Source organism: Lagopus muta, chromosome 7, assembly GCF_023343835.1.
Source record: "Lagopus muta isolate bLagMut1 chromosome 7, bLagMut1 primary, whole genome shotgun sequence".
NCBI classification, from domain to species: domain Eukaryota; kingdom Metazoa; phylum Chordata; class Aves; order Galliformes; family Phasianidae; genus Lagopus; species Lagopus muta.
In genome coordinates, this window is record NC_064439.1 from 47504693 (window position 1) to 47530631 (window position 25939).

General features: G+C 42.3%; 2 protein-coding genes across 2 annotated transcripts in view; one reads left to right on the forward strand and one right to left on the reverse strand.

Moving 5' to 3' along the window:
• Nucleotides 1-1005: 1005 nt before the first annotated feature.
• PPP1R17 (protein phosphatase 1 regulatory subunit 17) lies at nucleotides 1006-22280 on the reverse strand. Its single transcript, XM_048950813.1, has 5 exons — nucleotides 21942-22280; nucleotides 15410-15519; nucleotides 13565-13717; nucleotides 12204-12365; nucleotides 1006-5106 (listed from the first exon to the last, which is right to left on the reverse strand). Exons 2-5 carry the CDS (start codon nucleotides 15489-15491, stop codon nucleotides 5027-5029), a joined length of 477 nt encoding a protein of 158 aa, XP_048806770.1. The 5' UTR covers nucleotides 15492-15519; nucleotides 21942-22280; the 3' UTR covers nucleotides 1006-5026.
• Nucleotides 19540-25939, forward strand: part of LOC125696471 (uncharacterized) — a 57489-nt gene continuing 51089 nt past the window's right edge. The window contains exon 1 of the mRNA XM_048952196.1: nucleotides 19540-19770. Within this exon, the coding sequence (XP_048808153.1) occupies nucleotides 19540-19770 (231 nt within the window). The remainder of the gene's footprint in view (nucleotides 19771-25939) is intronic.

A 25939-nucleotide genomic window follows, 5' to 3' on the forward strand; every position in this document is an offset into this window, starting at 1 on the left:
TCTTCTCCCTATCTCTCTCCTTTGGGATCACATTAGAAGAGATGCCACCTTCTCACACTCAGAGGCATTCGTGAGGGATGGGAAAGGACAGCTGGTACAACCCTTGAAACTCAACGGTTTTTAATGACTGCATCTCCCTTGGTTGCCTGTGAGGTGTCAGTATGCTTTGTCCCCTCTCTGCTACTGCCTGGTACCAGGACAACTCCATCCCTGAAGGCAGCTTCAGGGTGCTCAAGAATCCCCTGCCCTGACCTTCTTGGTACGTGCCAGGCAGCTGCAGGGTGGTTGAGGACCCCCAGCACTGCCCCTCCCTCCCACCCCTCAACTCTCTTGGCACATTCTTGCAACCATCTCCCAAATGCCATGTTTTGGTTTCCATGGGACACTCAGAACCCCTGAGAGGAGAGAGCGAGTGACGCTTGCCTGTCAGAAAGCTTCTCCTATCTGAGATGGAGCAACCGCCCTTTAAGAAGAGGCGGCCGATGGGCAACGACATCGAGCCCATGGAGGTGGACCCTCCTGGCAGTGACACAGAGCCAATGGAGGTGGATCTGCCTCCGGAGGATGACATGATGGAGGCGGATCCACCTCCGCTGCTGCAGATCAGCCAGCACGGCACCACTGCCAGGCCGATCAGAAAGAGATCGTGCCCCAGGCATCGCCGGGGCGCCAGGATCCGTCCACCTCCATCCAAACGGCCGCCTCGACGCTGGCGCTGATGCTCCCACCCCATAAGTTTGCCCTCATCTGGGAGAGCCCCAGCTCAGGGGCACCCTGTGGGCTCACACAGAGCCTCCATTTCCCGGTCGTTCTTCTTTTCGCAGCCAAGGCTCCTATGAGTCTGTCCTTTCCATCCCTCTCCCTTGTCCCTTCCCAAGTCCTCTCAGCTCTTCTTCACTGAATCCTGAGGAAGAGAGCAGGGCAGGGACTGCCATCCTCTGAGCTGCTGTGCTGGGGCAGGGGAACGAGTCCAGCAGAGGGACCATAACTACTGGGGGCCTTCAACATCACAGAATCACAAGTAAGTTTACCGTTAGCTGGGAGGGAGGGCCCCAACTCAGGGCCACTCTGTGGGCTCACATGGAGCCTCTATTTCCTGGTAACTCATCTTTTCACAGCTGAGGCTTCCATGAGCCCATCCTCCCTGTCCCACTCCTTCATCCCTCCCCAGGGGGAGAGAAGGGGTCAGAGAAGCGACAGAGGCAGCTGTTCCTGTGGAGAAGCAGTCTTCAGTTTGGACTTGAAGAAGGGCTGAACTTCAGCAAGAAGATCCGGCCCAGATGCTTCACTTGGACTTTTTGTTCAAGACCGGACAATCAAGAATTTAAAATAACAATACAAAATAATGAAGAAGTCAAAACCACAAAACAAAATAAACAATTTTTATATTTACGTATAAAATATTTGTATTTTATATGCAGCCCAAGACAATTCCTCTACACTGTGTGGCCCAGGCTAGACAAACAGGTTTGACACCCATAGGTTAACACTGTCACTGAATACGATAAGGCAGATGAAAAACACTACAAAGCCTCCTATTCCATGAATTGGCCAAATGAAAAATTATGTTTTAGTTGCTCACGTAGCTCTTGGGTAAGAAATAGTAAATGCCAAATTACCAGACTATAAACATGCAATTTTAAATGAGCTTCAGTGAATGATGTACATTGCAGCGTTTTTATGTCTGAGCTTCAAGTTGATCTATACAGGGATGGTAAATCAGGCAGCTGTGCCATCACAGATGTCAGTGGGACCATAGCTCCTCTTTAGCAAAGAACACACAGTGCTTTGGTAGGCTTAAAGTGTGTTATTCTTTTTTTCATATTAAGCTGTGTCAACTTTCCCCAGCTTTTGAAACAAATCCTCTTCAGAGCAATGAGGTCACATCCTATTTGTGCCCCTGCCTTGTATTCTTAACGGCTTTCACATCTAAATGCATTTTTTGTGGCACTGATGATGTTCATTTGAATCTTTTCAGGACTCCACACCCTCACTCTTGCTATATTTTGTGAGCAGTTACTGGCAACACTGGTAAAACTGGACTCAAATCACGCTGCAAATTTCATTTGAAGACAAGCTGAGCCAAGATGCTCGTGTTAATAAGGTGATAAAATGCCTTGGGGACACATCAGAGCCTTCATAGTCCTCAAGATACCTCCAGTTTCTCCACAGTCCTGGGGCTGCCAGGATGTAACATTCCCAGGCTACTGCGCTGCTCTTTCCATTCTGTGTTTAAAAAGAGAGCAGCAAACCCTGCTGCCTCAAGGGTCGAGCACTGAGCTTGGCAAAGCTATGAGGAGCTGCTGGCTGGAAGAAACAACACGAGCATCTCCCGAGACCTGCAAGAGCACCATGGCCATACACAGGTTCTTCATTTCAGAGGACGACTTTGGTCTGCAGCAGCAGCATGTTGTTAAAGTCTTGAAAAGGCCTACCACGATCACTGCTTGTGTTGATGCTGTTTTGGGAGAGTGCTTACGGGATGGCCACTGTCTGTGCTTACATCTCATGTGTGTATTTTTCTCTTCAAACAGGAGTTTGGTCAGTACTGCATGTATTTCCTTTCACATTTTGCAGGAGCCTCTACGTGGAGACAAAAGCTGCTTTAGTGGTGCAGAAGCTCAGCTGGGATTCAGTAGCTCAGCTACAATTACACTGTTGATAATTACAGCTCAGTTGACATCAGTGTAATCCAAACACGAATAAGTTTTGCTGGGAGAGAGTAGATTGAAAAATCGTGTTTGTTCGTTTGTTTTTGAACAACAATGGACTTGAACTCTAAGGATGGGTAAAACAAGGCTTGGTACTTTTATGGCTCTCTGAAATTGCATTAAACTTCCCTGGAGTGAAAAAATTCTCAGGGCTTTTGTCGACAACTGCAAAGAGGCTGGGTGTTTTTTTTTGTTTTTTTTTTTTTCTCCAGCTCATTCAGGTTCTTAGCTGGTGTGAACTGTTATGTGCAAATACATGAATATCTGCTTTGCCTCACTCAAGCCTGGCATTTATTTTTTACCAAAGAATTCTTTTCTACTTTAGAAACCATACCATTTACATAAAGGCAATTTGTTGTCGCAGTGCCTTGGAGCTCAGGAATGGTACAGGGAGTCTCTCATGCCATGGACCTTCTTTCACAGGGGCAACACAAGGTCTGTTTCTATTCCTGCATTTTGTGCTGGGAGGAGGCCATGTCCTTTATTCATCATCTCAATTCCTAACCCCTAAATCCCAGCATGCTCCTGAGCTGGCCTCAAAGCAGCTTTGTTCACATTTTTCATCTTCTAAGTATTCCTGAATTTAATAATAAAACTTTGCTTGAGCTGCTTGGGTGGGATCCAAATGAAACTGTGCTGGCAGGGAGCATGGCATAAAGCTTGGGCCACATCAGTGCCTCACCAAAGTTGTATCGAGTTTAACTTACAGTTCCAAAAATTAAAGACCAGCAGTGCATTGGCTCACAGATGTGACATGCTGATTGTACTTCTATTCTTACCACGTTCTTGCAGTGACATACTTTACTGTGTACCTTATGCGAACATTATCAAATAAAGCATTGATTGATCATATTTTAAATATTGTCTTAGCTTGCTGATAGATTAATATGATTAAAAATTATGCCTTCTAGGAATCAGACATCCCATTAATAATACAGCTGATCTCTAGTATGCTTTAATATACCATATTTTATTATAAGCTTGTTGGTTACATCTTGAAGCTGAACATCTGTGAATGGGATGAAAGATGCTGGGTCAGTCACTGTGGCAAATGAAGTCCAGACTAGTGTGCTCCTCAGCTGCCTGCCTATGGGTGTTAAACAGATAACTGGATGCAGTCTGCCAGCCTAGGTAATCTCTAATATGTGTACTGAGGTCCCTAAGGGTCCACTGGTGTTGCTGCTCCATCTAGCACACAGAGCTATGAAGATAAGCACAAAGCTATCCAGCCCTACATATTTTGTACAATATTCTACAAGTACCATCTCTGTACAAATGTTGAAGTGTGAAGCTGGCCGTGAACACATTTATTGGTTTAATCATTTAATTAAATTATTTTTAAGAAGTATGATGCTGTTTCATCTTGCATTATGCATACGATGTAGAGTAATGCTATTCTTTTGCTTAGTCTGCAGTATCTTGTTGTGATTTTTAATCCTTAACAGCCCCTCCAAGGACTGAGCTGAAAAACCTCATATGGATATATATATATAAAAAGATGAGTAAAAGGATCAGCTTTTCAACTAATTTGGATTTCAGCAATCCAGGAATGAAACCTTTGAGAAAAAAAAAAGAAGTCACCATTCTACACCACTATAATAGGCAAATGTTGCTCTTCCCAAAAGTTTCTCTTCTGAGAGCTCTGTCGTCAGTTCTGTTTGATGTGCCAGTGCCAACAGCCCATAGCTGTAAGCTTTTCTACGACAGTAAATCTGCCCTTTTCTCTCTCAAACACCAGTCATGAACAGATACAGGCCCAAGACGTGTTTGCTTTGCACTTCAGGAACATGGATCACATCAGTCCTGCGTGTGGAAATATTTACTGTGCTCAGCATTATTCCAATGAAGGCAAGCTAGATGAACGAGGTGAGATGTCAGAAGAAAAATGCAATTTGAATCATTAGTTGATATTTGACTATCCTGTGATATCTAGTGGTATCATGCATTTACTGACACCCTGTTATCTAGTGCCAGCTTCCCTGGGTTGGTGGGCCCTTTGTGTCAACTCTTACCACCGCACTACAAGGTACTAGATACAGTCTCAGGTGGATCCCTTGAAGACAGAAATCCTGGGAAGCTGCTTCAGTTAACCAAGAGAATCCTTCCAGCCCCACGTGTAGGTGAATTTTCTGTCATCTCCTGTAATGCTTGCTGGGATTTCATGAGATGCAGAGAAGCACTTGAAGATAAATTAAATTCAAGTGCATGCTTGAAAAAATTATTTATAAAAATGAAAGGACTTCTTTTTCTATGTGCTGCCACTTTGAATGACCCAGAATTATTTACACTGCAATACTGAAAATATCACTGTAATCCTAACTGGGGACTGTGTCTCCATCCTTTTCTTCATCTTCCATAATCGCCGTTTGCTTTTCTTCTGTAAGCAGCTTTGTGCCTTAAAAGCGGGGGGGGGGGGGGAGAGGGAGAGAGAAGTAATGGATTTAAAATGCCATTTCCTCATAATATATCAAGATACAAAGAATTTTTTCTGTCTGCTCTAATTTTTTTAATCCTAAAGTAGTTTTTCTAACATCTTGGGAGTTGCTCCTCATTTATTTTTGGGACATCCTTCTACTCATAAACTAGAATCGGACCACCACGTTTCCAGCTAAAATTAACAAGCACTCTTAAATTAGCATATTTCTGTTACATGTGAGAAGAGACACTGAAGATTCATCAGGTAACCTGTTTTTTAAAAGGCCTTGGGAAGCTGAAGGAGAAAAAAAGAAACGATCTTGCAAGATGAAATAAATACTATCAACTAATGTTTGTCACTGAGTCAGTCTGTGTGAATGTGTATGCATGCTTGCTTTCTCTATGTATATGACAGCACTAGTTTTGGCAAATACAGATGCTGTAAGAGACAAAGAGAATACCCACGTCAAGCACCATCCCCACTGAAGCTACAGGGTATCAATCAATTACAGAAGCAGCAGAATTAAGATTGATGTTAAAATCAGGTATGTTACTGAGGACTTAGTGCCAATGTTTAAATTAGTGAGGTCAGAGATTTGGATATGCTTTGAAGCCAATTCACCCTGCAATATAAGGACAAAAATAAGGCTTCATCACTATTGTGAAGGCACTGATGAAAAATATAACATAAAACTGAAGGACAGTTTGATTTCACAGTTAAGAGCACAACATGGGGATTCTATAAACCAGATTCATCGAAAATACATATGCTGTGTATCTTTCCACGTGGATTTCTTTCCTCCTAAGCTTTTCTTGATTTTACAGGCAGGTTATTGATCACCTTCCACAAATCTCTCACATACCTCCCTTCTTTCTTTCTCTCATACTTGACATGGTAAGACCTCAAGGCTTTTATGTGATACAGTGATGTCCCAGTTACTGTAGCCATTCTTGTTATTAGAGATTAAATTAATAAAGCAAAGAGGGGAGAAGGAGAATGCATTAGGAAATATTCTTGATCTCTATTTTAACACTTTGTGTTGTTTTTGCCTGTTTCCAGTAAAAAGCAAGAAGTAAGATATAGTTTATGGCCACCTTCCTTGGTGTAGAGGTCAACACAGTCTAAAAACAGGATGAGGGTAACCATTGAGTAGAAACCAACAAAATCTCTCCATAATTCAGACTCCTGGTGTTTGCTTTTAGTCTGCACTAACCAACTGAGCTGTTTGGTCAAACCAACTGGTTTTGCTTCTTTCTGCATTGAAAGCGTTCTGAACAGAGAAGGCTTTCAGCCTTCATGAGGTCTGAAAATAGAGCAATACCACACAGGAAGATTTTCTTCAACTTTGGAGTTCTTTCCAGAGGGGACGAATTAATGAAAATATTAGCCTATACTGCTCTTCATTTTAAGTTACTTGTTTCTTGTGAACCAGATGGTTTTACCAGCACCATGAGACAGACTGAAAGGTAAGCATGGATATTATTTTGAAACATGATGGACTTCATTTTTTAAAGCAGCAACCACTGTTATAGCAAATAATTATGCTATGTTACAGAGATAGATGTAAATGTTTCCCACCTGGACTGCTATTCATTATAGACAATTCAGACAAATGCAAACTTTTTTTTTTCTATTTTCTTTCTTTTTTTTTTTCTTCTTAAAGTATTTGAACTGTGAAAGCACAAGTGCTCTTAAAATATGAGGTCGGAATGGATCATTTGATGAGAATTAACCTATCTTTAGGGTAAACTCAGGAATAAGAGATCAGGAATGTAGGATAAATGAAGCTGCCATGTACTTGATGATCACATCCACTCTCACTCTTATTTGAATACCTCCAGGGAACCTGCTTTAGTAGGGGGGTTGGACTAGATAAATGCCAGGCGTCCTTCCCAACCCCTTCCTTCCCCTAAAATTCTGTGATTCTGTGAATTACAAAGTGTGTTGAATTCTAATGGCATGATTACATCTTTCTAGAGCAAATGGTAGAGACATCTGGGAGATAGCAGCCAACCAGAAGCCCTCAGCTCTCAGCTGGACCTGCAGCAACAGCATGCCAGATAGTTACCATGATCAATAGCAAGATGAGTCATCATTATCAGTGTGTAATGCTGCTGACTGATGAACTCCAAAGGTTCCAGCAACGCTCAGGACTCAAAAACTAGATGAGTACGTAGCCTTGAGTTGCAGGTTGCTAACTTTCTACAACATGGATCACCAGCCATTTTTTCAAGAAAAACTACATGCACTTAAAATCAGACTTGTAACATGAAACAGTGGAGTGGGATGTCTTAAATGAAATTATTTCTCTAACACTGGAAAAGGATTTTGAGGGGTTTGAAATGCTGTTTATCACTTGTGGAGAGAGTGTGCTTAACAGAACACAGTTTGCAACTTCCAAGTTTGAAAGTGGAAGTAAAATGTGGGAATTTGGGAACATTCGTAAATCAGTCTTTCTCTGTTTACCATTAAAGTAAATCATTTTGCCTCCCAGTCTTTGTTTTCCAAGCTGTGCAAATTATGAAATGCAGCTCATCCCACATCAGTTTTGAGGATTGGTAGGTTGTTCTGTTAATATCTGCCAAGAGACTTGACAAAATAAAGTAGCACAGAAATTAAGTGCAGTCATGTTTGCCTGAGATAACTTGCAACTACCTGCAGTTTTTATCTAGGAACAGAAAGACTCACAGAGACATGAGAACTTCTATTAGGAAGCTCAGACATAGGCAAAAAATGTTGGCTTACACCAACCATTTGCCATGTACCACCTCAGATCTCTTCCTGGGATGTACACCACCAAGATGATAACAGTTCCACTTGCCTGCCTGCCTACAGACCACTCCTTTAGCTGGGCTGGAGGATTTACTGGAGTGCTCCAGCCATATCCACTGCACAGAAAAGGGGCTGTTCTGATTCTGCAGTATGCTGAGATTTTCACTGAGCAGGTGAGTTAATATCCTAAAGACACCTTAACCAGTTTTGTAGAGGATAGGATAGAACAAAGAGTTTGAAACTTGTTTTACTAGTTGTCTCTGATCTGATTAAGAAACATCAGGCAGCCACATTTCAGGAACCACGCTCCTATATTTGCTGAAACACACAGGCCTGATGATCTCACAAATGCTTCGGTTAAATGAATACACTGGCAGATGAGGATGGCAATAAAGAACGCTCCAGAGTGGAGAGCTGGCCTTGGATGGGATTTAAATCTCTTACTGTTGTGTATGAGGAAAGAAAGCCATTAGAACAGTGGTTGTGTTTAATCTTGTTGTCTGATCACTTCAGAAAGCCAAGGCATTGACTGGTTGAAGGGGAGCCAATGAAGATCTCTGTTCCAGGCTCAGCAGTACATGCAGGTCACAACGTAATTTTTGCCACTTCACAAGGAGGTTGAAGCCAAAGTATGTTTAGAAGAAGGGGAAGATTCTTTGATGCCTGGGCTTAGACATTTAGGTTGTCTCAGGCACTGATTTCTCACTACTACAGACAATAGGGAGATATGGGTTTCTTCAGACAACAATGCAGACATCCTCATTCAGCAGCCACCTTTCTATAACTCCATTACCTAATTGATGTTTGCAAGGTGTAAAACCAGTTCTACTTCACATGTGGATCGTGTTATCCAGCAGATACATTATTTTTGTCACTCCCTATGTCCAGTTTGGCTTGCTTTATTTGCAAGGGTCCGTGGTCACCCAAGAGAGAAAAAGAAAGTGCTAGAGCACTTGTCATCAATTGGCCAAAGCCAAGAGGGAAAACAGCTGCCCTTTCAATGCACGTTCATGACAAAGCTATTTGTGTGGACAGCTGCTTAAAAAGATAATTAATGTTACTGTTACAACAAACGACTGAGTGGAGTTTTTCATGTTGCTTATGATACAACTGAAAGAGGGATGCTTGGGAGGGACAAAAATGGGAGATGTAAGAAACTGGAACAACTCAGTCACGGTTCACAAAGGATACGTGTGGCACAGAGTGTGCTGCTCAGTGCTGCAATGGCAGGACCAGGAGAATGGGGACAGAAGGACAGAAAGGTCCTTCTATATTTATTTAGCACACGTAGCTATGCTAGGGCTTCTCAGGTCTCCAAGTCTATAATTCAGATGCTATTTTGCACCGCCATTCCACAAAAGCTCAGCTTGTTTATTCTCTGTCTGCTACCTGATGGGATAACCCTGAAAGTAAACAAGCAGTAAATACTGGACCAGCCCTCAGCCACAATGAGTCATTTATTCACAACAAGACATGAAGTTGCCACCAGCGACTTTCAACCAGCAGAACTATGTATGTTGGTTTATCTTGAAGAAAAAAATGTACATCCTAAGAGCAAAGACAGAATCAAATTCACACAGGCTGTTTCTCCCTGGAGAGGAGCAGAAGTTTGCCAGAGGGAGTCAACCATTAGGAAACAGACATATAGAGCAGGATCTGGAAGGAAAAGTCTGCAGAGAAGGGAACCATCTGGAAGGCTGCTTTGCATTCATGCTGAGTGCTGGACAGTATATTGGATAGTGTATTCACCAGTAGACAAGGAGGTGAAATTGGAAGTGTCATTGAAAACCTTAAAAAATGAATTATTTTTTGTCATTCCCCTGTGGCAAATGAACACACTTTGAAATTTGCCACACTTTTTGAAAGCTACTGCATTTCTCCTCTTTTTATTGTGTTCTTCCCTTTTGCATTTTGGCAATGAAAATGTACTGATTTCTCTTTCTACAAAAATTTTTAAAGAGGAAGTCTTCATAGGAGGCAAGAGGGGAAGATGGTTAAAATGATTCTTACTTCTCCCTTAAATGCCTGCTTGAGTTAATTACTCTAGGCTACAAATAAGAAATAATAAGTGACTAGATGCTAACCATAGTATTGTTGAGATGTGTCAAGGAAGCAATTTATCCTTTCTGCATCCCCTTAGCTAGCAATTACTTTCAAACCAAAACAAGAATCAATCATTTCAGCATTATCCCAGTAAAAACATTTCACTTTTTGTTTCTATCAAACATTTTTCACTTTTAGATTCTCCACTGCATAGATCCTGAAGTCCAAAGGACACACAGCATCTTGGAAGGTGCTAAAATGGCTGAAGGCGATTTGTTTTGAACTGACCAAAATAATCCCTCAACGCTCTTCCAAAGTCCACAGAAAGAGCAGGCCTCATGTATAAAGCGTGAGACATTTATTACAAATTATTTGATGAACTTCGCCTCCAGTTCTGTTTCTGAATTGCTCTCTTAAAGACTGATTTTTTTTCCTAATTATTTGTCCCGTGAAATTTCAGGTAATTTGCTTGGTAATTTCTTTGAGCGATTACATAAGTAGCTAATTATCAGTGCTCTATATTAAATATGTCAAAGTGGAGCATTTGCAGTTGGGCTCAGAAGTTTTATGACAGATTTTTTGCAACTTCTCCCAAATGATGCAAGCCACTCAAGTGCTTGAGTTCAATGAGCCAGGAGCTAGTATTTGCCATGCTTGCTGCCATGATCATGATCCTGCAAACTTAGTCATATTCCTTTGTTCTAAGGAGCCCCATAATGATTAATGTAAGATGGTTAAATGGAAAAAAAAAAATTATTGCATGTTTGAATCAGTTGTAAAGGATCAGATCTCTCCTATGAAGAAGGGTTGAGGGAACTGGGCTGGTTTAACTTAGAAAAGAGAAGACTCAGGGAAGACCTTGGGGAAACTTGTGGCCTTCCAGTACTTGAAGGGAGCATATAAACAGGAGGGGGAACGGCTATTTATGAGGGTGGATGGTGACAGGACAAGGGGAATGGTTTTGAACTGAGACAGGGGAGGTTTAGGTTGGATATGAGGAGGAAGTTTTTCACCCAGAGGTTGGTGAGGCACTGGAACAGGTTGCCCAAGGAGGCTGTGGATGCCCCATCCCTGCAGGCATTCAAGGCCAGGCTGGATGTGGCTCTGGGCAGCCTGGGCTGCTGGTTGGTGACCTGCACACAGCAGGGGGTTGGAACCGGATGATCATTGTGGTCCTTTTCAACCCAGGCCATTTCATGATTCTATGATGCTATGATTCTGTAATTCTAGATTTACAAGGAAAGCAGATGTCTACAAACGAAGGCACTTATTGTGACTGTTGAAGCCATTTACACAGCTTGTATTTTTTATCTGTGCAGAAAATTCCATGAGTACCTAAAACTCAGGTGCTTGATGTACTCAGCTGTTGCTTAGTCACTCAGGGCCAAAATAGCTGTCTCAGGATCTCTTCAGCTAGCTAGTATATCTCACTGTTGCAGTAGTGCCAACCCACAGCAGACCTTGTTTCATACAGGAGTTTCCTGAGGGAACCAAAGTTTTCAAGTTTTAGCACTTGTTTTGAAACTGAGGCTAGTTTGTTTGCTTTTTTTCTTCATTTGTTCATTCATTCATTCTTTTGCTCCATCCTGTGGTTAAGAAACAGCTGGTGCATAGCATACAAACATGCATGTTTCTTGCACCCATGGTTAGTAGCAGTAATTAACGCTTCCAAAGTGCTTTACATATTGAGAGACCTTCAGAAACATTGATGAACTGAGGCTTCTCTGTGATAGAAAAACATGGGAAACTCAACAAACAAAGGGTCTTCGGGCCAAAACATGGATGGCTGAATCCATATGCTCATTGAACAAATTAGCTGCTGCACTGCGTATTGTGCCAGAAGCACAGAACTGTCTTTAAGGTGCAGTTAACTACATGTTCACAGCTTGGTTTCCTGAGTGTAGATTCAAATTAACAGGGAGTTCATCAGAACAGCTTTGCTCCAGGATATCTGAGGCGATGTGAGTAACATGACCTAAAAATTTGTGTGTGCTCTACTTTGAAAAGGAGGGCAGTGGTTGGATTTTCACAAAAAACAAGATAGCCTTTACATGAGATACTCAAGTGATATCAGGTCTCCTCTCACTCCCCCTTCAGGTCTATCTAGCATGAGTAGTGGGTACAGAAAAGTCTTTCAATGAACCACCACACAAAATATTGGATATTTTGACCATATAGGTCCAGTTCAGCAAACACTGCTGAATACACTGGGCAGAACAACTTCCATCCAGCCTAGAAGCAACTTCAGCTAAGTTTCTTACCTATTATCAAAGGTGGGATGTGTATTGCAGGTGTATCTTTTCTCCTGGGCTTTTTCTGCTCCAGTTCGGTGATCTGAGAGCCCTGACTCACTCTCTCTCTCTGTGGCTTCTCTGAGATACCATACCTTTTCAGCAGATTATCAGAAAAGTCTGAAAGTATGCCTGCAGGCAAGAATTAAAGAAAATGTCACTTCAGATTTATTTACACTGAAGAAATCTGCACCTGTATGGCTTTCCCAATGACTACTAATACTACTATGCGCTTTCCCAATGAGTGCATAATCTGCTCAGCATCGTGTACATTCTTTTCTGGCTTTGCAACAGTGCACATTTCCCTCAAGTCAATTACATCCTATAGAGTATATACAGCAGTGGTCTGAGGCTAGCTGGTTTCTGGCTCTATGCCATGGGCCAAACTGTAGCCCATCAATAATCGTGGTGAAGATGAGTGGGATCTTCTATTTCCAGAAACTCAGATGTATTATCGAAGCGGTTTAATCGTATGGATGTTTAATCTTCTTCTCATGGGCTATATGGCTACTCAGAATTGCCTATTTAAGCTAGTGAAATGCTATAATTCTTCATACAGTGACTACTTGGTGTACAAAATGCAGCTTTCCAGATCTGAGCCATTTCGTAAGAGAGAATTACTGACAGGCAGATACACGTGAAAGCTGAAGAGCCAGGGGCAAGGAGTTACAAATACTGAAACACCCCAATGCTTGCTTTTCACTCCATAAGTGTGAACTGTTGGAGGCACACAGGAGACCACACAGATGGTTAGTGGTTAACTCCTATGTATGTAGCATGAGAAGAAGTCAGTGCACTTGATACAAGAGCACAACTCAGTCCCCAGGGAGCGTACAAGGAGTGTTTGTTAGCAGAGGAATGAGATAATCATTCATTCCCCCTGCTGATCTTGAAAAACCACCTGGTTTCAGGGCCACTCTGCTCCACACTCTTCCTTTCCCCAGGCTGGTGGCATTCAGCTCTTGACCTGGAGAGGTATGTCAATGTACAGCAGCACAGGGCATCACACAAGGAGTTCCTTTGACACTGCGGTGGTTTCTGGCTTTTCTAAACACCGAGCCTTTACCAGAATCCCTGCACGCACAGGCCCTCCGTGCTTTCCAGGAAGAGCAGGCCGCGTGCCTCTCCAGCTTCCTCCCACAGGTCCTCCCTGGGCAGGAGGAGCTTCAGGGCACAAGCTGGATCCTCCCCATTTCACTGCCTTACTGGGAGCACGTGGCGTGAAGCTGTGTTCCCGTCTGCTTCCACAGCGATGTAAGTACATCTGTGGAGCTTTGCCCAGCTTCAGTCCACTCTTGCATAGTGAGATTTCAAAGAGATGTACCGCTTACCTGTTAGGGGTGGTGGGGTGTGTATAGCTGGTGTGTCTTTTCTCCTTGGCTTTTTTTGCTCCTGTTCAGTGTTTTGGGAAGGCTGGATAGTTTTACCTTTTCTTGGTTTCTTCTTGAGATCACAGCTCTTAATCAGCTGTTCTGAAAGATCTTCTGCAGAAAAAAAAAAAAGAAAAAAAAGAGTGAAGCAGAGGGGAAATAATAAAACAGATGGTGAAAAGAAAAGCTTGAATAATACAGCTTTCATCCAAGAAGACTGAAATGACTGTGGAGAAAGAAATCCTAAATAGGGGGTCAGACAAGAGGCCTCTGTGCCGTACTACGTGTACATACCAGTGAGTGACTGGCGGGCCTTCTGCCTCGTAGGTGGCCGGCATAAAGCAGGGGGTGAAGCTGTGGGCCGCGGCGCGCTGCGTGGCTGAGGAAAGCAGCACCGTCGTTTTCCCGCTCAGCCCGCAGTGTGGGGCTGTTTCTTCCACAGTGACGAGCGCGCTTTTGTGAGGGAGAGCTTTACCTGTGTGAGGTCAGTCGGAGGTACTAGCAAACAAAACCGGCATATTGTTCCCTTCAGGAGCTGGCTTTGTTTCCGGAGCTACGGGGCTGTCGGTATTCACTTTTGATTTACATAACATTACACTGGGTTTTTGGTTTTCTCTTAAAATGAGGCTTGTCTTAAGTGACTCAGATGGTGGGCGTGATTTTTCTGCTAGGATCTGCATTCCTGGGTGCTCGTGCAAGCTGAAAAAGTTAAGTCTAGCCTGTCATTAGCATCGTCGTGCAAACCAAAGCTTTGATTTCTCAGATGTTTCTTGCTTGGCTTCAGCAGTCTCCCAGCCCTGTGGACAATCTCCTGATTAACCATCCTGGAAGACACAGACCATTTTTTTCAGCCCTCTGAGGCTTACTGAATGGTATTAATGAACTCATTTAACCTCCTCCTGCCTCTGTTTCCCATCTGTAGACAGGAACTAGTTCTGTATTTACTTAAATAAAAAATGTTGTGGAGCAATTGTGTTGAGTACGCCAGCAATTGCAGAAGTGGTGCCTTTGGCTAGAAGTGTTGTGGCAGAGAGACAGGACAAGGATACCTTCCATGCAGGGCAGAACAAGAAAGTTTATAAAATTTGCTGGCCTAACACTTTTTTTTGGTCAAACACCTGAAATTGTATTGTTTTCTTATTGTTATTGCAAAGCTAAAAAGTGAGCAAATGTTTTTTGGTTTCTGAGCTTCTGAATCTTCATGATTCTGGCTACAGTGAAGTAATAGCACTTGAAACTGAGGCAAAGATCATGAATATACAAAATGCACATCTATCAAGTGTGAAGTCTGGTACATAGATGTATGGTGGAGCAAAAAAATCTGGTACTGTCAGTGCAAAAGTTAGCATACGAAATAGGTTCAGAGAGGAAACAATTGAAAATGAAGAAGAAAAAAGTACTTAGCCCACTCCGTTAGAGAAAAAGGCAGGTATTTAGAATCTGTTACTTAAATAGCATGTAGAATGCCTATTCAGGAAAGATCCAGTTATATGGCTTCAGTTTATTGTTGTACAAATGAAGAAAGTGCTCAATTTTTTTCTACCACGGAAAAGAACAATGGCTTTTTCATTTTTCCTCATTAATTAACTTTGTTCTAGAGCTTCAGCTGATATTTATATGCAAGAAAGAAAACCACTCTTTGCCTTTCCATCTGGCATCAGAAATGTCAGCAGAAGGTGTAATCTATCGGGTTTCACGAGGGCTCGGTTGTACTGCTGGAGGGGAAAAACAGCAACTGGACAGGGCCTAATGATGTGTAGAAACACCTCTCCAATTTCTGCAGTGACATCATCTAATAACACTTACCTAAATGGTTGCAGTGTGAATCTCGCTTGTCCAGTCTGTCTTCTGGGATATCAAGTGGCTGAACACATTCTGTTGACATCATTGAAATGGGTTTTTTCTCCCCCTTGAAACTACAGGACCAAAAAAAAAAAAAAAAAAGGGAGAAAGAAAAGCAGCAGCATGACATAAAACAGACATGTTGGTGTTATGTATCCACTTGCAAGCCAGACTGAGGGAAGCTCTTGTCTTCCAGCTGCTTTCTGTCATACAGTCTGCTGACCTGATTTTGCCCAAGCGTGCTAAGAGATGCTTATGTTCACAGTCTTTGTTACATGTGTGATATCCCATTTTTCCACCTACATTGGTTATGAAAATATGTTGGCTCTGCAGAAGAATATGGACCTTAATCATCCAGAAAGTGCTATCACATGCAGGAAATAAGTGCTAGGAAATAGAATATTTTCTGATTTTGTTCTACGTCATGTTCTCAACTGTAAACTAATTGTCATAATTGGTGTTTACTATGAAATCAAGTTAAATTATGAATGCTGAAGAGATAATTCTTATAATTCCAGTTATAGATACCCCCAAAGACCCAGATGTGAGAGCTGACTCTGGAAGACGGCCAGTGTCCACAGGCTGTGGAGCCAGCATGAGGAATGCATCCGCGTGGCCTTGGTAGGAGCACTGGGGACCCATGTCATAAGGTTGCTTAAGTGCCCGTGGTCTATAGAACTCTTTGGATTGCTATTTTGTTCTTCAAGGCTTTTTATCCCCTCTTATGCATGTGTGTAGAAGGCCCTGGTGTCCAACTTCCTACCTGAGAATCCCCAGCATTCCCCAAAGGTTTGAAGCTTTGATGCTTTGAAGCTACCAGACGTGGTAGTTTCCTGATCACAACCTCTGTTCTCTGTTTAGGGGGAATAAGAGCACACTGGCCTCCTTGTAGGGAACAGGAAAACAGTGAAGGCAGAGAATCAGCAGGAGACTGCGTCAACAGTAGAAGAAGTGGGAAAAAAACAGAGGAAAGTGGATGGAGGTGAAGAAGAAAAGATAAATAACAGCGAAAGGTGAAAGAAAATGCAATCAAGAAAAACAGGAAGGAGGAGGACAGGATGAGAGAACAGGAGACTGTACTGTGTGAGTATATTTTGATCTTGCTGCAGGCCAAGAAATTACCTATAATACTTCTCTGAAAATTGCAGCTGTTTGTTAGCAAGAAATGAACATTAGGTCAGTTAACCTCATTTCTATGACTAAAACTTGCATCTATATTAAGAACAATTAGACCTCAAGCAAAATCTAGTAACGTAAATATTTGCCAAACAAAATATGGAAGGTCGCAATCATACCATGCAATGAGCTAGTCCTTCAGGGAATGGAAAAACATGTCCTAAACTGCAGTGACTTCAAAGTAAATGCAGCAATATTAAATTACAGTAATAAATGTCAGCAACATTGACTCATAATGTACTTAGGGAATTAACTATCATACCCATCAGTGTATAAAATTCACAGAAATCTGTAAAATTCGATGCATTTGTAAATACCCCACTGAATAAAGCCTGGATGAGGGGTTTGACCACAGAAGATCTGATCCAGTCCTGCATCAGGTCTGTACTGTGGGGTTGTACCACCTGGAAACTTTGTTGGCCTTTAACAAAAATAAATAACAGCTTTCACTTAGGAAGACACTTCATAAAGAAATCTTTGAATGCATCTTAGCATGGTATGGTTGCTCTGTTTGTTGACTGTAAAAATAATCTGTAGCTAAGGCTTAAGACATAACAGACAACGTTTCATTTAAAACATAAACACGTATTATCTGGCCATAGGAAAGGTCACACTGCACTTTGTGATTTGATGGAGAAACTGTTTATTTCTTCAGTGCCATTTGATGTTATGGGATTTGATTAAGTTATGCTGGCTGTTAGCTAAATATTATGACTGTGCTGGTAATGTTCTTTCCAGAAGGTTGTCCTATTTAGAAAGTTTTCAGTAAAATTAAAGATAACATTTCAGATTGTGGACTTTTTAAAACAGGTCTTGGGTGAAAAAATGTGGAGATACATAGTAAAATCTACGTGTAAGATTAGTAATAACTTACACTGGCTAGCCATACCTTATAAAATCTAATTAACTTTGATTTGATTTCTCTAAGTTGTTTCATTGTTTCACCTCAGGAAAATCAAGTTCGTAAAGAGACTTCGTCTGGGATTGTTATATGTAAGTATAAGACTTCCTTGTTAATTTTTTCTTAATTTAATAGTTAGAAAAATAATGTTTTTAAATAGATCTTTTAGATCTGTCTTTGTATTTTCACAGATGACAAGCCTACAGCAACTGTAGTGCTTTAAAACATGCCTTTACAGGCTGACTTCTGACCCCTTTTGTTTAGAAGTTTGCCCCACAGAAAACTTTGCCTTGCTCACAAATATGCTTCCACACTGCACATTGTTAAAAAAGAACACAAAAAGAAGGACCAGAATGCATGGTGAGATTTGGTGTCTTGGATCTATATATGTTGCATACAGTGTGTGAATTGTCGGGTGATGCCATTTCCTGCTGCTGTGCATTACACAAAGGCCTTTCATTCAAAAAAAAGGAGGTGATGTATGTGAGGATTGTAATGGTGCTTTCCCAAACCACTAAAATCAATTCCAGACACTGAAGAAACAGATTCCCCTGTAATGTTTCATGTGACTGCATGAAGTCATTAGTATGCCTTTACAAATGGAAGCACATTCTGGGATCTTAGTGTGTTAAGTGCAACTCCTTTCCTACCAGCCTTCATGCTAACAGTCTGCTGCAGTCAGTCACCTTTGTAGGTAATGCCTGCCATTTGCATGGAGCACTGTGATTTTTTTTCTTGCACTTGGTTGTATGTCTCAACAATATGAGCCACATTCATCCTTGGTGCAGCTTTAATGCTTGCAGTGAAGCTCTAAATCACACTCAGCAGGAGACACTGTCTAAAATGGATATAGATTTTTCCATATGAGTTAGAATTCAATAGTCACTTAGCCTGAGACTACCTTCTGTACAGCACAGCCAGGCTATAACACCAGCCTGCAGAGCATTGTGCTCTCAAAGGAGTCACCTCTAGCCTCTTACTTTTGGGAAACGACTGAGCAGAGATGCCTTAAATGCTTCTGAAAAGGCTGAGAAAGAGTGCTGTGTTTTTCCTGTGTAACTTTTTTCCTTGTAAAAGCATTTGGCAATAAACAGGGTGAGCTCAACTTACAGACAGAGAAAAGAGCAAGGAATAACAAGGCGAGCTGAAAAGTGTTGATATGACTGAAAGCTGTTTCAGCTTTGTGTGGATTATTTGTCGTGCTGGTCACTGTCATATAACAGGACTCCAACATGCACTCTTGTAAGTGATGAAGATTCACATGGAAAATGTCTGAAATTTTCTCTTCCTAAATTGCACCTTTGTTATTAAGTAGCTTACAGCAAACACTCTGAATTTATTAATTAATATACTCTTTCAGAAGTCTTTGTAGAGTGCCCTGGTATGGCTACACAAAGGAGCTCCTATTACTCACTAGCATAGTTTTAAAGCATACGTACACACACATACATGCAAATTATAGGATTCCTTTCTTTCCCTAAATTATGGGGCTTCATCAAACAGTCCACCAATGCATTTAATTCTAGGATTCCACTAAATATAAATATTTTGCCTAGAGATGGACAAAGAGACCAGGGTTGTTGGTGTTTTTTTTTTTTTTTTACTATTTTGGTGTTTAGTTGTTTTGATGTATGAACAACTTATCTCAAGTGATCAGGCTGGAGCTTAATGAGAACTCAGCAAAGATAGACTAACAGTGTTCTACCAAAACAATTTAAATCTCTTGAGGTCCTTTGATCACGTGGTATTCAAGCCATCTTGAAATGAAATCTCATGAGAAAAGTCTCCCTTATAAGACAGTAAACAAAAGCTGTGAGAATAAATCTGAAGAGCTGGACTTTTCTCATTTGATCCTGACCTTGGTACAGAAGTGGCTTTGCTTAGACTAAAGTTGTTCTGCATTGCTTGCCTGCTCCTAGTTACCTGAAGTGCATGCCAGGCTGCATGGAAATTATAAACATGTTGATTTGGATCTAAACTCAAGGTACAATACTGTTCTCAAAGAAATCATCGGTAGATGACTGTAATCACCCATAAAATGGAGAATTTTCTGACCTGCAGTTCTTACCTAAGTTTACAGGGGCTCACTGGCCATAGATATCAGGACTCTTCACCATCAAGGACATCACTTGCTATGCATACAAGTAATTACCTTTTATTATTTTCCTTAGAATTTGTGAACTGGCCCTTTGTAAAGTCTCCACAAACTCTGCTTCTGAGGACTTCAGTAGACCATCTACTGCTGTCTGTAAGTATGCAGATTTTTAATATTCATTTATTATTTGGTCAGAAGAGTGTTTTGTTTCCACGACTGGTAAAAATCTCCAAGAAAAAGCATGCACTAGTTTGCAGGCCACACCTCATCATTAAAGACACCCTTGTCATGTTGACTTGGATACTACCTAAATGAAAGTACTCTTAAGGGCATTCTTTTGTTAGTTGGCAGTTGGCAATCTAATCTGAATTTAATTGGTGTTTGTTTTGATATGTGGATGATAATGTTCCTAAGCCTGTATGACACGAGGTACCTATCTCTTCCTGGACCCAGAGCACGTTTCTGCCATGAGCAACATGGTACAGGTCTCGGGGCAGCCAGACCTGTATGCCAAATGTGAGCCAAAATGTGAGGCTGTGTACTCCTGTCAGAAGGATGAGGGAAGTAGTGGTTCACTCCTCGTTTTCCTTCTAATGGCATTTGTTGTGAGAGAAGTGAAAAGCCAGAACAGAGTTCCTGGGCTGCCTGGGGTGAATTAGCCCCTTGCCGTGCCCTTGCTTGAGTTGGCTTCAGAGGCCAGAGTGCTACTAGAAGAAGCTGCTCAGCAGCAAAAGTGTAGACAGTGGGGGCCCTGGGGTGAGATGGCAAGCATGCATGCTTGTCTGCAACCCTGCATGGGCCTGGCCTTGCTAGCACCCAACAGTTGGAAATGGGAACAAGTGGGACTATTTCACAGTGTGAGGTACGAGCCAGAAGCTGGACTGCAGCAATTAATGCTCTGAGATCTGTTCTTTGCTACACTGCCCAAACAGCTGCTCAGGCATTGGAGTTTCCCTCTGAGTCCAGAGTATCTCTTCCCTTCCTGCACACCTTTATGCTCTCCAGACAGGTTTTGAATCTTTTTTTTTTCATTCCTTTGCCCCTCTCAGTCTGGTTTCAGTGTACCCATGAGCAAGGAGGGATGGTCAAGCTCCCAACACCCTCGCCAGTTCTTTTCTTTCAGTAAACCTAAGTAGGAGGGAAAAAAAGACTTGTCTGTGCTTCTGTTGCGTGTACTCTGCAGGCTCCTACAGTAGGCACCTTATCATTGACAAGTATGTAAAGAGAGACTGAGATACCCTTATCTGGGTCTAGGCATCTTGCACCCACTTTCCAGTCACAGAGCTCATTTGAAGCAGCTCAAGGGGCACAGGGAACAGCGCTGTGCCTGTGTGTGTTGGGCTCAGCAGAAAGCCTTGGCTTCTCTGCAGGCTTCTCTATCTGCACCCATTCTCTGGTCCTCTACAACTACTTCCCAGGCACATCTTGTAAACAAGACAAGGCAACTCATCTACTGCTGTTGGAAAAGAAAATAGATGCCCTAAAAATAGAAAGTCTGGGTGTTCTTGCCTCGAGCTCCAAACTTTCTGTTACAAGTTTTGCTATATTTTTAACATTACCCTATTGAGGCGATGTCTTCCTGGGCACGGAGAACAGCTTCATGCTACTTCTCCTTCAGTTATTTGAGTGCTAGGCTGCTGTCTCCAGACGTTCTTGTTAGATTAGTTTGATGTTTGTTTTCTGAAACATGCTTAAAACTTCTTAGGAAAAATTTGTTGTTTGAAAGCCTGATGCTGGAGTATCCTTCTACTGAAACCTTTGCTATTAATAGTTGCACGAATGCAGAGATCCCTTATACTGTCTGGAAGCAGGTTTTTGTGCACTTCTAGGGGCTAGTTCAAAATCAACCTGAAGACTGACTCCCACTACCTCCCATAAACTTGCAGAAAACCAATCCCAACGGTTAAACTTTGAAAAACATACAAGCTACTTTTGCATAAGTTCTTGCTGCAAAGTTTTTCTCTTCTGAGAAAGTAAATAATGAAAAACCTTCCTTAATTATTTCCTCGTGGTGCAAACCAGCCCTCACACGTGCCAATGCTTTACAGTGGCATAGGGAGTCACAGTACCAGCTCCTTGCAAAGTGTCCACCCCAGTATAGAAGTTAATTGAAGCTGTTTTCTCTCATGTTTTCCCTTCCCAAGAATCCATCCCCTACGTTTCAACCCCAATATGGCATCACCCTGTATGGGAGCATCCCCAGCCAGCTTCCCATGGGATGGGGATGGGTGACACGAGATTTGCCTTGCTGGAGGAGAGAGAAGAAAAAAAGAACAGAGCAAAGCAAGAGGTGACAGAGACAGGAGGGAGGCTGCAGTACTCACGGAGCGGTGGCAGATAGATTGCGATTCAGCGTTGGGTTGTCTGGACTTCCAATGTCCCGAGCTGGGTTCTGCAAGCACTGCTACTTATCGAGGGAGCAGTGGGAGCGGTTGCTATGGCAATGTTGGGATCAGGAGTCCTCTGGGAGGCTGGGACTCGGCATCCCCGCTCCTCTGCACCCGGTGGGTTTTGGTGGGGGATGCCGGCAGCGCCTCAAGGAGAAGGCATCTCTCTGGTCAGACGCTCAGGGCACGGGGAGGGATGTGGAGGATTCAGAGTGCAGTGAAGGGAGCCAAAAGGCGAGCTGCAGCCACTGTGTGGAGAGGCGCAAGGGGAATGGCAAGGGGAGGGAACGAGGCTGCTGCCGTTTGGGACCCAGGGGAGAGCCAAGGATAAAAGTGGAGCAAGCAGGCAGGGCACGTGTCTGGGAACAGAACCAGGAGCACGGAAGGTGACGGGCACACTGAGGTTCAGCGGTGACTGCAGTGTTTGTGTGTGCATCTGGCCACAACTAGTTATACAAGCAGGGCATTTATGGGGCCAGGCAGGGATTCTTCTGCGGCTGCCAGCTGTTTGCCAGTGGAGACTACTCTCCCCTGTTTAGCCCACTGCACTGGATGAAGCTGTTATTCCAACTGAGGGAAAAATATACAAACATGCTTGACGTTAGAAAAGCTCTGAGAGAAACACTCAGTGGTGGGATTGTGAACCGCTCCACTCCTGGTATGCATTTGCAACAAAAATGCCTTTTTCTATCCCCTTTCATTAAAATATCCTTTAGCACCGTGATTGCTCACAGACCCGTTATCTTCACATTTTTTCCCCCAGTCAGTAACTGCAGTTCAGCTGCCAGAACATGCACTGCATGCTTTGAATGAGTTGGGGTTTCTTTCATAAATAATATATTGTACAGATGGCCCAAAGGGGCAAAGTGCTAATTCCCATATCTGAAATTGTGCAGCACCCTCAGGTCCTGTGTGCTTCAGACATATGGCACAGTCCAAACTCTCAAAGCATCATGTGAAAGCACTGCACGCTTTTTCTGCTGATGTCTGGGAGAGACGAGCACATTTGTTACCTTGCAGGGTACAATTTGTGTGTTGGGTGGCTCAGAGATTCATTTTTAAAAGCAGGCTCATAAAGGCTTAAATCATTTCTGATAAATGGAATATGGGTTCAAGTACAGTCGGAAATTTTTTTCAAGATTGAAATGTCTAACTAAAAAGAAAAAAAAAGAACCCAAGCAATTTCCAAACCACAGAAACACAAAACTAAAGAACTGTGTTTTTTCCATTAACTTTGATTTTGCTTTCAACATTGTCAAGACTAGCCTCTTGCAGTCAGTTTTACATAAATAACTCTTTATTTTCACATTGAAATGCCTTTTACTTAGGCATATAAGTTATTTCTGTATTTTTGCATGAATTCCTCAAAATTAGGAGACTACTGAAAAATGGGCTCATGAAACACAAAGGAAAATCCCTCAAATCTGCAGTGTGATTTGAAGCTCAGCTCGAGCATGCCTTTTGCATTTTGTTTTTCCTGTCTGAAACAGTCAGTCAGTCATTGACAGCTCTGCAAAAATTCCCTGAGGATGAGAAAAACGTTTCCTGTCCTTGTCCCCAGATCCCAAGGTTGCTTTGGGAATGTTAGAGGAAAGCTTTAAGTGCAAGGAAAGGGACCAGTCGCACTCAGCAGGATCACACCTCCAACCCTTTTTGCCTCACACGTTTGTCAGGTTCCCTGTGACGCCACAAAGCGTGTTACTGTAGCAGAGGATTTATCCCAGTCTGTAATGGTGTGATGGAGGATTTATGCCCAGATCTGATCTTTTAAACGTTTACAGTTGTTGTCCTGCTTGTAAGAAGGCTGGGACCCCATCCAGTTCTCTTAATCCTTCCTGCTCAGTTAATTCACAAGCACAGCCTGGAAAATAGTCTGAGCCTGTAACAAGTCTGCACTTTAACCTCCTTCCCTTCTATGTGAATATTCCCATCAGCACTTGGGGAACTCATCTTGTAATTAAAGATAAGTGTGTCTACAAGTTTCCAGGCTACTGCTTTAGAAGACAGGCAGTGTAGGTTTGACAGATGGGAAAGGAGGGGACAGTTGAATAGAAGCCATATAAACACACGCATGCTCGTATATACACCTATTACCTACCTATGCAAGTTAATTTTCTATTTGTTTTTGGCTTGTTTTGCAGTTCAGGGGCCCAAGTTCTGAGTGTCCAAAGAGCAGTAAGAAGTTAGCTTTCTGGGATACTTTTTCCTGTTAAAATCTTTCTTTTCTATACGGAGAAGTTGGTTTAGTGAAGCTTTTAGCACTGCATGAGAAAGTGAATGTTCCTTTGCAAGATGCACGGTGCCCTTTTATGTTATGTTTGTTATTACATAGTTGGTTTTCAGTTAGTTTTGCAGTGCAAGCACAGCTGGCTTTTCAGTACTGTGGTAGCTAGACAAGATTTTTCCCATCAGTAATTTTGCCCACAGCTAACTCACTTTGGGTATGTCCCAACTGAAACCAAAACAGTCCTGCTGGTCCAGTATGATCCAGTTAAAACACTGAAGTTATAGAATGGGAAACCAGACAATGCTCTGTTCCTTATGTGTGTGATGCTCATTCCAGCATCAGTGAGCCTGCTGCTTGGGCCAGACCATATGGAATATGTGCAACATAGTTTGAGAGAGGTTTTGAGGGCTGTTTTCTGAGGAAATCCTGGCTGAGCAGGCCTGTGTTTATACCTTGATTCATAATGCATGGGTATTTTTTGGTTTGTTTGTTTAGAAGTATTACATAAAACAAAAATCCCACTGTGGAGGTGGAAGGGGAATTTCTCCAAGTAGATCCCTCAGCTTTGCCAAAGGAAAGCTGAAGCCAACAAACCTGGTACTCCGTAAGGCCTTCAACATGCTGAGGTCTGTGTTTTTTCATTTTCTGTTCTTGTCTCTATACCATCATTAAAATAGTTATCCCATGAAAGATTTCTGTACTAGTCCTCTTTAAAATATACTGTTTTTTTAATAAATGATATGGTCAGGAAAAAAGGCCAGATGCACAAAGGAGGCTGCTTAGTGCAAAACCTAATGCAAGGCTTCATGCAAAATTAGCTTTCAAAAGAGGCGAGAGTGAGCAGAAGAAGCATTGGTATGAGGCTGTCCACAGTCCAGAATAGGCCATATCTGTCACCTCAGAATATTCAACATCTATTGTTGAAGGCCATGAAAGGCATTATAAACTAGTGTGTGATCAAAGTTATAAACAGAGAGGTTTCGCTGTGACCATGTGAGATTAGTACTCATCTGCTTATGTTAAGGTCTGTTCAGGTTTGGCTGGCACTGTTTTCAGGTAAAATAAGTAGTGCTGATAAGGGAAGGTGGAAATGAAGAACAGTTTCATTAGGTCGTAACTGTAAAACTTTTTTGCTTGCTTGGGCTTCACTGAGAAAAGAGGGATTGTTTTGCTCCACTGGTTTGATTGTTGCTGAAGGTGGCCATAGGGTGGGCTGGGCTGCAAGCTGGATGTGGTTTTAGCACGTGATTACAGCCAAGCTGTAATCTGTCCATATAAGCAAGTTCAGACCTCACGCTGGCCTGATGTGCTCAAGCCCACCTTCAGCCTTTGCTGCTTATTTTTGTGTGAAAGCATATTGCACTATAAAGAAAGCCTGTGCTAACTCACCTGCGTGTACATACATGCCCAAATAAGTTTATATTTGGAGAACTGAGGAACTGTAACTTGTAAGAACTCATTCAATTAGTCGGTCACTTTGTAAGTGTTGTCATCCATGTATTAAATAAGCTACTTTGCAGCCAAAGTAGGTCGATCAATAGATCAATGCCAAGTGTTGGTTTTTTCGTCAAGCAAATTGCTTGTTGTACAGACAGCATTTGCCTTTGGTGGTTTCCCTTTTCAGATGAGAAGGTTAAAAGTGCAATAGATTGACACCTGCCCTCAATATGCCTAGCTTTTCAGACAAGTGATTAGAAACACAATTTCC